Below are 11,899 nucleotides of genomic sequence, written 5' to 3'. Positions count from 1 at the left end.
TTACACTACTCGACACCACCCCCACCCCCCATCCCCCCACTCGTCAGAAAAATGTATAACTCATACATTTACTTTTGTTTACTTTGACTGTCTAAGACTAGCAGTACTAGACTTTCCTTTAGGAAGTCAATAAGAAATCAGAGGCTCTTGGCTTAGCAACTTTTATTTCCATCTTTTACCATTGCATTTATCATTGACCTAATAAGGATGGTCACGCACATATTCCATTATATGCTTAAGGCCCAGCCAGGTCTCAGATGCAGTTGGGATGATCTGATTGGCAGGTAGGAGGAAACCATAACGACCGGTGTCACGCAGCTCAAAAGCAAAGGAGTACTTGATACCAATGTCATAGGACCAGTCGATGCTTCCACCGCTGGCTTGATCTGAGGCAGTAAATAAACACAAAAAGAGGACATAAATTGTGTTATTAATTAATTTGCATAAAACAAATGGTCTCTACAAGGCAAGTGAACTCACAGATGATTTTGCAAATGCTTCCAACTTTGTAGCTGGTTCCATACAGAGAGCTGAGATCCTGCACAGCAGACTTAGCCACAGAATCCTAGAGCAGAGAAACAAGAACATCAGGGGGTTGTGCTTATCTGAGGACAAGGGTGTGTGTGCTTGAAGTTTGTGGTCTTACTGTTCTGAAACCAACAATTCATCACAAAATTAGATAAAAAGTTGAATTCTACAAACAGGGAAGGGCTGGAACGAGCAGTGTTTTGGCACTTTGATTATAGATTAAACTAATACTGATGTGTATTGTCAAAGAGGGACAGCCCAGCTTACCAGTTCAGCCTGGTCATGAATGCTGGTACATACATATCCATAGGGGTACATAAGGAGTTGGGAATAGGCATGGATGGAGATGAAAGCCTTAAAGTTGCCGTGACTCCTGACGAGGTCCACCACATTCTTCACCTCAATCTCAGAATGGGCATGGGGGCCATGGTAGGACTCAGAACATGGGTTACTACTGGCTCCAGGGCCTGTCACAGCAGTGAGGGATGCACGTTCTGTTTAGAGGATTCCCATGCCTGAAGATCTTTGAAACTGTTGAGGGTGACCATGGCTTCCTGCTTACCACTAAATCCAGCATCCCAGTTTCGGTTAGGGTCAACACCTCGGCATACAGAGCCAGGGTTCTTAGAGCGAGTCTTGCGCCACATGCGGTCCTACAAGGTACATTTGGAAAGGCAGGTAAGCATACGCTATACTAACAATTTTGGCTATGGTTTCTCAAATATGTACTAAAGCTGCTTACATTGGTATGGGTGTAGACATATCCATCGGGGTTGGTTACAATCATCAAATAGACATCAATTTGGTCCAGAAGTGAGGTTACAGAAGGATCGGCACCATAATCTGCTGCCATCTAATAAATGAAGAAATCAAATTAAATGAAGATCAGAAATACACTGTTAATATGTGGATTAACAGTGTTCTAGTTTCTATGGCATAACAAGTCCTATGGTAAGGCAAATATACTCTAATGTTGGACATTCACATTAAGTCACTCACCTTGTTAGCCATCCAGACAGTGGACGCTGAGGAAACCCATTCCCTGGCATGTATACCTGCATCAACCCAGACAGCAGGTCGCTTTGTCCCACCTGTGCTGAACTGAATACATTACTAAGCACCTTCATTCAGTCTCTTGGTTCTCGAGCAGTTTGTTTGGCTAACAAACATATAATAGGCTACAATTAGAAGCAGTTGATTTCTATCTTAGCACCCACCTTTAGCACATACATAGGACGATTCTCATAGGAGGTGCCAATCAGCATTTTGGAAACCAGATTAGGATGATCAGAGACAAGGGTGTCCATCCAACTGTAGATCTGTGGATGTAATGATTTTATTTCAGAACCTATTCATAACTCAATATTTTCAGTTATGTTTGCATAATTGTGAAGTCTTTGTGAAGTCGTTACAGACTTCATATTTCATTTATGTGTGTATTTGTGTGAGTGGACAATGGTACCCACTGCCTCCAGTGTGTGATATGCTCCAAAGTCAAAGCTTTTTGTGTTACGCTCCTTTACATTATTAACCTCCAGGTCTTTCTGCTCATTGTCCAGGAGGTCCTGACACACAATTAATGATTACATTGGTATTAATTTTGGAAAAATTTCACACGTTGCAAATGAATGTTTACTGGAACACTATCATTTGCATATTTAATACACTTTGGTTGCTTTCAAGTATACATTTCATATTTTTATACCTAGTGGCATGTGTTTCGTACCTGTAAATTATTGATCATAATGGAGAATGGGATCTTGTTTTCTTGAAGGAAGTCCTTAGTGGCACGCAGTCTGGCATAGGGCACATGGATGTCAACAGGCAGCTCAGTGGAGACAGGATGAGTCCAGAAGTCCAGCTAAATGACCAAAGAATGAATTATTCAGTGTATTTGCTCAAATTTCATAAAGTAATATATGATTCAGATAGAGAAATATATGATTGCAGAGAGAGAGAGAGAGAGAGAACATTTCCAAAACAATTTTCAAAGTTTTGCCACTTCTTAAGATTTCCATACCTCCCACTTCTGATCCTCCTCTAACTCCTTCAAGAGGTGAATGTGCTCCTCAGATTCTACATTTAGTCTGAGAACCTGGTCGCTGTTAAATACGAACATAGACTTGAAAATGCCACACACATTATTGAAGTTTCATTTTCAAGTCATAAAACTGGAAAAAAACTTGGTCAGACAGCATATATTGCAACATCATTCTAACAACTGAAAACTATATTTAGATAGATAGATAGAATTTCCATTTATGTGTTTTTGAAGAATCGTGTTGAACTTACCCAGTGAAGATCTTATGGCAATGAACAGCCACAAATAGAGCTAATACAGCTAGACAGAGCCTCATGCTTCTTTTTTCCACAATGATTTTACCCAGAGCTCTCCCACTCATTGAACTCTTATACTCCTCCTGACATGTGTCTGTTTCTCAGCATAGTCAAACACGGTAGATAACACTCAGTTTTTCCTTAAGATAAAGCAATACTGTACAGTGGTATTTTTGGTCACGCATATGACGTTTCTTCTCCAGCTGTGTATCACAACCCAATTCTCATTAACTCTTTTAATGGAGAGTAGTAAACTCCCTGTGCCTTGAAGACAGATGTTCATATTTTGATGATGACATATCATCGATGTTCATATTTTGACATGATGGTGACATTACCTTGATTTATTTGGCTAAGAGTGTAGCATTCCCAAATATTGGGAATTATTATTTGGGAATTAATTGGGTATGTTTAAGCCATAAACCAAATGGTAATTTGGTGGGAGTGTAAATATCACAAGCTTATATTCAAATGCTTTCTGTTATTTATTGCCTTTATTTTGACATAGTTAAATACGGAAGTAGTGGACCGTCAGGCACACAACTGGGCAGAGCACAAAAATATAGATCAGAGAGACGGGAGCGGAAGAGAAAAGAGCAAAAGATTGCCATTCTACAACTGGTCAAGGGTGCGCATGGTAAAACAATGTCCCTTTGTTCTGTACTAGTTTCCTGTATGACACATTAACTAACTTGTGTGAAATGCTGATTTGCACACATTGATTGTATGCCGTTGTATATTGTATGCACAGTGGTGCAAAAAGGGGGTATGCAGCGTATGCGACGCATAGGGGCGCTGCACTAGAGGGGGCGCCAAATCGATGAGATATAACAGTTAATTTGTGTCCATCTTACATTCGCACGCGCTCTTCAATGAATGCTAGTTCTTTACTGACTGAGATTTTCAAACCTTAATAATTGCTTGTTAAGATTAACAGTGTTGGTTTACAACTGGAATTCTTATACATGGCTGTTGTATTGAACAATATACTTGAATATGTGGAAATTCTGTCTGTTATAAAACGGATTCATTGATATTTTCACTTTGATTTCAGTTTTCACAGTGTAATTTGAAGATGATAAGATGATGATGAATAATATATCAACTTAATTGACATCATTATGAAGCGTGGATTCAACAATTGACCAGGAAGTAGTTACAGGCAGTACGTTGCCTGGAAACTAAACCCATGACCATGTTAGCACTCCCAAGTTCCATGAGTTGCTCATTTCTGTACTGCAGAGACTTTTCCAGGCATTTTGATTCTGTGCAATGCTCTGCATTCCAGCGTGATTTACTTGAAATACACACAGATTTATATATATATATAACACTTGAGGACAAAAAACTGAATTTGGTAAAACTGTAAATATACACACATCAATCTTTTTCCGTTGTGCGTCATATACTGGCAAACAAATCCAAAGTTAACACAAAGGCTGTGTTCGAAATAGCCTACTACATACTACTGGCATACTGATCGAGCCCCAAATCAGTATGCCGTATGCAGTATGTGACCAAAATGAAATTTTCCAGTACGCGAAACATACCCGGATGACCTACTACTTCCACAAAATATTCCAGTACGCGAACAGAGCTATCTTCGTGGTGTACTGCATTCCATCATGCAACGCTACGATCACGTGACCCCGTAGTATGCTTTGCTTTTGTCGCATACTGGAAACTGTACTGCATTTACTACGAGGACCAGTATGCAGTATCCAGTATGTAGTAGTCTATTTCGAACAGAGCCAAAGTTTTGGCAGCTTTTTTGCAGTGCATTCACAGGGTGTTCCATTAATTTGTAAGCTTCAGAGACTTAACCTGTTTGACCTTTGCCCCCATCCTTGCACGCTCACACGTATACAAGTTTTTATTTACATTTAATCACTCTTTTTTATTTTAGTTTTTTACCTAGACTCTCTGAAAAGTAACATTACTTCTGTTTTCTCCACTACTGAAGCCGGCCTAAAAGACCTAAGATCAACCGCCACAGCCTCCATTTTGTTGTGAACATACTGTACGGCATACAGCAGCAATGAGCTTCTCCATCAGAGGGCGACAAATATACATGCACGTACGCTCAGTAAGCGCGGCTCCACACAAGATTAAAGATTCCCCTTAAAACTGATCCACTGGAAGTTTTTGCCTCTTTAAGTCCACCATTACCATTAGGTTAAAAGCATCACTGTTTGAAGTAAGTAGGGGAGACCAGGGACAGTTGTAACACTTTTTGTGATTTTTCCAATAAATCAAAAACCATTTACACTGGAATAGCCAATTTGCTGTATTATGAACTTCAATGTGTCAACTACTGAAACAATATACACTGCTCAAAAAAATAAAGGGAACACTTAAACAACACAATGTAACTCCAAGTCATCCACACTTCGTGTTCAGATAGGAAGCAACACTGATTGTGAATCAATTTCAACTGCTCTTGTGCAAATGGAACAGACAACAGGTAGAAATGAGAGATTTTCAAATTATTACAAAGATTTTTATTAAATGAGATCTAGGATGTGTTATTTTAGTGTTCCCTTTATTTTTTTGAGCAGTATATTTAAGTGGGTTTATGAAATCTGTACAGGTTGCAAAATTGATTTAAATACAGTCACTTCACTGTTACAACCGTCCCAGGGTACAGGGACGGTTGCAACACATGCCAGGGACGGTTGTAACGTCTAAAACTTACATAATTAATCAATCAAATACTCAAAATGAAAAAGATTAATAATTTATGTTATTGTGACTATTCATTCATTTTTTAAAATAGGCCTAATTATTACTTTCACACCACATGACAAAACAAAGAGGGGCACCATGGCGATGGTAATGGGGAGGATGCCACCTTTGCCACAGTGGGTGTTGGAGCTGTAATACATGCAACTGCATTCACTGCAGCTGCAGTGGAAGATGGAACCTGTGGTGTCACTGCTGGCAGTGGGCGATCTGTGACCAGGGAAAAGGCCCCGTCAAAGGCCCCGTCATTAAAAATATCTCTTTTAAAAGGCCAAATTCCAGGGCATGCAAACCCTGCCTGAATATTTCATGGTGTTGCAACCAGGGGAAGGGCACTCTTCACAATGCTTGGCAGATCATACATGGTCATTGTCACTGACTATTTGGTTCGGGGACGGTTGTAACAAGGCGTTACAATCGTCCCAGTATCACCAGTTATGTTTTCACCTCATCCAGACTGCTAGTTGGAGACGTTAATCAATTCTATTTTTAGCTTACAAAACAGTGATTCTAATAATACTTGTTTGGATTCATAGATATTTGTTCTCAGGACAGTATCCAAAAAATACCTCTGATAGAAAAGTTAAAATTTTACATCAAGAAAACACTTTTGGTGATTACTTTCTCTGGAAGTTTCAAATGTGGCTCCTTTTTTGTTAGCAAGAAGACAGTCTAACTGAGCATGTGCACAGTGAGTGTAATCACTCTAGCCTGTTTCTGTTTGGAGGAATTCAAGGTGTTACAACTGTCCCTGGTCTCCCCTACTAAAATAACTGGACTGATCGTTAGTAAAGTGCATTGATTTCAGTGTATGTAAAATTGTCCTTAGAAACAGGCCAGTCTTGGGGTGTAGCCTTCTGGAGTCAGTACAGCAACGTATCTGAGACAAACTTGTCCCATTTCACCAATAAAGCTGCAGTGGTGTTTTTCTTCATTGTGGAAGATAATGAGCTATATCTGGACATGAGAGATAAAACAAAGACATTGACATCATACATTGGAATCTCAGTCTAACAGAAGTTGCATCAGGCTGACTGAATTTTTAAAAATAAAACGGAGACACAAAGTCAAAGCAGCCGCCTTGATTTTCCACGACCAAAAATCTCAATTCTGTTCAAGTCCCACCTACATACACTCATATCACACAAGCAAGCTAAGTAAGAAGAAGTGTGTGCGGTGATACACTACCTAATAGAGTTCAAGACAAGCTCTTTCAGAGTGGCTAGATTGGACTTCAATCCTCCTAAGCCCATGAAGACCTGGTAGAAGTCATAGGAGAGTCCCACCGCCCCAAACAGAGCTGGGTCGTCAGAGCTGATCACCATGGGGTGTCCTTCCGCCATCAAAACAGCTCCGGGATGGTTCCGCAGGTCTGAGACCAGCCTCAGGACCTGTGTGTATCCCAGAGGATCCTTTTAGGCACGTTTGGTATGGAGAGCTTTTCAAGCACACTTCAAAGTGCTTCACATAAAAGATTTAGATGAAAAAATAACACATTTTAAAGTAATAAATTAAACAAACTGAAAACTAGCCAATTTTCAATGCTGACTTAATGGAAATGTTTAAAAAATATTTAAAATTGTAAAGTGATGTGATGAAAACAATATATGAAGAATTGCAACAAAATAGAAGTGAACAATAAAGGCTGCAGCCTGGAGCCCTGAGGGACAGGAGCCCTGCAGGACGGGAGCCCTGCGGGACGGGAGCCCTGCGGGACGGGAGCCCTGTGGAACGGGAGCTCAGCGCGGTTTAACGTTTAACTCATCTGACCCAAATATTCAGCCAATTAAGCCCTCTGTGGTGTGAACAAGGAGGTTGGGGAGGAAATAAGCCACTTACACAGAACCCTACTATGAATAATTTAGGCAAGGTTTTGATGACGTTACTAAAGTTGAAGCATTAAAGCAATACACAGGCTTATGCATCATAAGAGGGTTTTCCATCCACCGAGTTTTTGCGCATTTTGAAAATGCGCATGAAAAAAGCTGGATGGAAAAAGACCAAAATTCGAAAAAAGCCCCAAATATCGCAAAAAGATTTTTACGCTAGGAGGAGGTGGAAAAGTTAGACTATCGCATCGCCAAAATTCGGAAAAACTGGATGGAAAAGGGTTTTTCGCATAAACGATGACGTATCATGCCTCAAGTCATGTGGTTCTGTACATGATCGCGATGTAAAGATGGCAAATGCATACAAAAACAGTTCTGGAGAGAGCAAAAATTGAATTTAACTTCTCCATGTATAGAAAAGAAAAATAAAAAAATGTTTCAAAACCTCAACGTGCAAAAATGCGTAACTGCCAGATGGATGTAAAACCCCTATTGTTTGGCGTCCTCTCACGTGATCTAAAGTTTATTCGCATAACTGTAATGAATGGAAACAAGGCTTAATTCGCATTTTTTTCTGCCGAAACTTGGAAATTGCGCATTATTTTTTCGAAAGGTTTGGATGGAAACCCGGCTATTGGCGATTGAGGACAGTGATGTACCTGGTTAGAGATGGGGCAAACCTCCACCGGGACATCCATCTTCCTGGCCAGTTCTTTTACCACAGGGTGACGCACCATCGCAAAGCCATGGCCAATGCGAGATGTGTTGAGCAGCAGGGCGTCCATCACATTTTGATCAACCTCTGTGCCCTCTGAGTCTACGCAGGAAACGGAATAGTCAGGTGCTGCAGTACTACAGCAGACACTGTTCAAAATGTTTTTTTTTTCCACAATTAAAGATATTTCAGTGACAGATGTCATGAATTACACAAATACCCTACCAGTCTCTCCTGCATGGAAGAAGTAGGGTAAGTGAGTGCCCTTCACCTCTGGCAAAGTCAAGGCCTCTCTGAAGTACCACAAAGGCTGTCCGCTATCCTCACGACCCACCTATAGAACCAGGGGAGCCACGACCTTTAATCTTTAACCTTCTGAGCATGTCATTTAAAGAGCTGTTGTAGTGAACTCCTTTGTGTAGTTTTTAGTGCACAGTTTAATTTTTGGTGTTTTTAGCATTCAGGTTTGTAGTGTACAGGTTTGATTTATCTAATCAGGTTGATAGTGTAATGTTGGCAGGAGAAACATTGTTGGTTTGCTTTGGACTCCGTATCATTGCACATGGGCTCATGACATACTCACAAAGTCAAAGCCTGCCATGATGTCTGGAAAATTCTTCTTCAGTGTCATGGCCTCCTCCACAGCCTTCATAGCTTCTGTTAAATTCAGGCCCCTGAAACACACACACACACACACACACCCACACACACAACAGTGCTCCATCAGGTATAAATGTTACACTTGGGGCAGTTGCAGATTATAACAAGTTTGCTATGTGATTACAAAACTTGCAGTAATGGGCCTTGTACCTGTGAACTGTGAAGATTATTCGAGCGCCAATGAATTCTGGGTAGTGAGCCTTGAACCGCTGCACTACCTCTCGACACGCCCTCAAACTCCAGTCCTTACTATTTCGTCTAGCGTCGAGCTCATATGTCTGAAAAACATCAGAAATATTTTGTCACAAGAGCCACATTTCAAACTTCAAACCCAAACCACTGTTTGGTTCAGAGTATAGTTCCTACCAATGGTAGTAGAGCTCTGATCTCCACATACAGGACGTTGTCCATGTAGAACTGCCTAAGGCCTTCATAGAGGTAGTCTTTAAAGACAGGAGCATATGTGACCAGTCCAAAGGCCACAAAGAATGCTTCTTCAAACCTCTTCCAAACGACATCTTGGTTTGGGTAGGCTTTGTCTGGGTCTTCCGTAAACAGCGTGAGATTACGGACAAAGCTACACAGGTACACAATAAAAATAAGGGCACAATCATTTTAAATGGACCTTTGCAATCTGACAACTAGGTGCTGCTTCACAATAAGGTAGTTTCCTAAGGCTTCTTCCGTCTACCTGTTGTCCAGTTCAGTTCTGTTCAGCTTCTGTCTCAGGGTTTTGAGGAGAACCCACTCAGAGCATCGGGGCTGCAACTCAGGTTGTCCGGCGGAGAAGACGAATCGCACGGAATAGTCGTGGGTGAAGCACACGTAGCAGTTCTCTCTGTAGGTCACGTTGTTCACGAGCCAGTCCACCCCGACCATGCCGAAGTCATGGACATGCAGGGCTGCACCTGGAACAGACGAGACAACAACCGAGTGTGTAAAAGAAGACACGGCGCACTCAAGTCCCAGCATGGTAGATCTGATCGGTCATTAAAGGCTTGACCTTTACCTGTGACCTGCAGTGCACATCAGCAGGAAATTCACATTTAGACAAACACAGACATGACTAATTATCTGCTTTTTCAGTGTTTTATGGTTGGTAATAAGGACTGGAGGTGTCCATACCTTTGGGCATCTTCTGCAGTAAACTGAAGACAGGGCTGCGTTCGATCAGAGACCTTGCTTTAAAGAAGTGCACTGCGGGGGGGAACGTCGGCGCAGCCATGTCCTGTAGCTTCATTTGGTGCAGTTTTTCATCCAGTAGCTTTTCCTGCGCACTCAGCACCACGTGTCCACCTGTCTGCCTCAACATCTCCGTCTCCATTAGTGCCTCTCGTTGGCGGGGGTCGGGCCTCCCGTTGCATCGTAGTGAACACCAAAGCAACCACTCGCAGATGAACAACAGCTGTTTTGATCGCATGGCGCGAGGCTATATATAAGTCGCAAATATTTTTGTAAATACCCAAAAGGAAAGGAGACAAGTAATACAGGTGTTACACTGAATTCAGTGACTGCAGACTAAACCTTAACTTGTAGTTTACCTACACTACCATACACTATTTAATTAAGTTGTACTCATTTTACTATAATAAACATAAACAAAGATTATGTTTCAGAATATGAGACCCCATTGTACCTTCATAATAAATAAAATAAAGACCAATCGAAATGTTTTCAGGTATTTTCTGTCACACTAATTTGCGCAAAAATTGTTTATGTTTGGGATCAGCAGAGAGCCCATAGCGCGCTGCCGTCAAAAATCACAACAACGAAACACATGTTTTATTTTATTGTAACGGTATAGGTGTCACATATTCCGATGACAGCCGTCCCAACCCAGATTCTGCTAATTTACATTTTCAACATTTGGCAGACGCTCCGGTCCACATATAAATATGAGGAGAAAGTGTGTGCGCTCTCTGGGACTCCAACTAAGAAATTATTTCAACACCTTCCACCAGGTGAATTACAGCAATTTTAGACCTACTTGATGTGAATTTAAAAAGCCCACTACTCACAATGTCCCATGATTTTAAAGGCAAGTAGGAAACTATATCATCCTGAATCAGTTATGACAATTAAACCGCATTTCAAACTCATTGTCCACAGTGCGCCCATCTGTCACGGCAGCAGCTCCGTGTCCCGCTGCCTGGCTGCTTCATCTGCTCTAATTAACCGGGCTAACGGCTTCTCATACCATCTTTTAACGTCGTTCATTACAACCGTATTATGCCAAAAAAAAAGTTTGGGGATAACTGCATAACTGCATTTCTTTAAAACGTTATTAACGTTGTGGTATAAGTTATACCGGTTGTACCTGCATGTTTACAACACTGAGGCATAAAGTCGAGCTAAGCGCATTAACATCATCCATCACACTGGGTTTAATGGTTCAGCTCACCTGCAGTGGACTTTGTTCCTGAGGTGTGGGTTTTATTCTAACCCGTATCTGAGAAGGTACTGAACGAGAAGATCGGACGTGTAACGACTTCCCTGCTCATGCTACAAAACACTGGACGTCATATCCTGTGGGGCAGATCACAGCTTAGGTGCCCTGTGGTGGGGTAACTACACTTTTATATGAATACCCCACCTTACCGTCAGTCTCCACATAACACTAATATTACACCATAGGCATCCGGAAAATATTTAGAGTAGGCTACCACTAGATCTTATTAAAATTCATTTACGATTTCTACGACTACTGTGTAAAGAAAGTGAAGTTAGCATGCAGTTAATTAATCAGAATTTTAACTTTTAACTTTACTTAAACCTGTAATAGTGCGTTTTGCTCGACCGGATCGTACTTAAAATTACGCCATGGCTAAAATCTGCCATATTTAATATTCGGATTTGATTTGATGAATGAAAACCGGGTCAAATAAACCAGGCATATTGGTGAGAAAACAAATACGTGTCTTAATTTTGTGCAGATGTATTGAAAAGGAAGTGAAATTAATGTACTTGGCCAAACACTGCCATACTGTATAAACGTTAAATCAACCTCCAGCTATCTAATTTGTGAACTCTTGCACAGTCTGACTTATAGAGCTGGATTTACATTGCCATGTGAAATAGTAGTTAAATG

General features: G+C 41.0%; 2 protein-coding genes across 2 annotated transcripts; both read right to left on the bottom strand.

Annotated features, from left to right (window-relative positions):
• Positions 1-161: 161 nt before the first annotated feature.
• On the bottom strand, positions 162-3,165 carry cpa4 (carboxypeptidase A4). Its single transcript, XM_077022139.1, has 11 exons — positions 2,821-3,165; positions 2,549-2,630; positions 2,255-2,389; positions 1,995-2,093; positions 1,746-1,847; positions 1,528-1,629; positions 1,271-1,381; positions 1,091-1,181; positions 796-995; positions 481-565; positions 162-386 (listed from the first exon to the last, which is right to left on the bottom strand). The coding sequence occupies exons 1-11, from the start codon at positions 2,928-2,930 to the stop codon at positions 199-201; spliced, it is 1,305 nt and encodes a 434-aa protein (XP_076878254.1). The 5' UTR covers positions 2,931-3,165; the 3' UTR covers positions 162-198.
• Positions 3,166-3,406: 241 nt separating this feature from the next.
• On the bottom strand, positions 3,407-11,334 carry ada2a (adenosine deaminase 2a). Its single transcript, XM_077022138.1, has 10 exons — positions 11,213-11,334; positions 9,937-10,240; positions 9,503-9,719; positions 9,178-9,388; positions 8,962-9,089; positions 8,735-8,825; positions 8,377-8,485; positions 8,096-8,253; positions 6,796-6,998; positions 3,407-6,564 (listed from the first exon to the last, which is right to left on the bottom strand). The coding sequence occupies exons 2-10, from the start codon at positions 10,229-10,231 to the stop codon at positions 6,471-6,473; spliced, it is 1,506 nt and encodes a 501-aa protein (XP_076878253.1). The 5' UTR covers positions 10,232-10,240; positions 11,213-11,334; the 3' UTR covers positions 3,407-6,470.
• Between the last annotated feature and the right edge of the window lie 565 nt (positions 11,335-11,899).

The sequence above is a fragment of the Brachyhypopomus gauderio genome, chromosome 11, assembly GCF_052324685.1.
Source record: "Brachyhypopomus gauderio isolate BG-103 chromosome 11, BGAUD_0.2, whole genome shotgun sequence".
Taxonomy (NCBI): domain Eukaryota; kingdom Metazoa; phylum Chordata; class Actinopteri; order Gymnotiformes; family Hypopomidae; genus Brachyhypopomus; species Brachyhypopomus gauderio.
The sequence above is the reverse complement of the archived record's forward strand: the minus strand, read 5'-3'. Positions and strand labels throughout refer to the sequence as shown.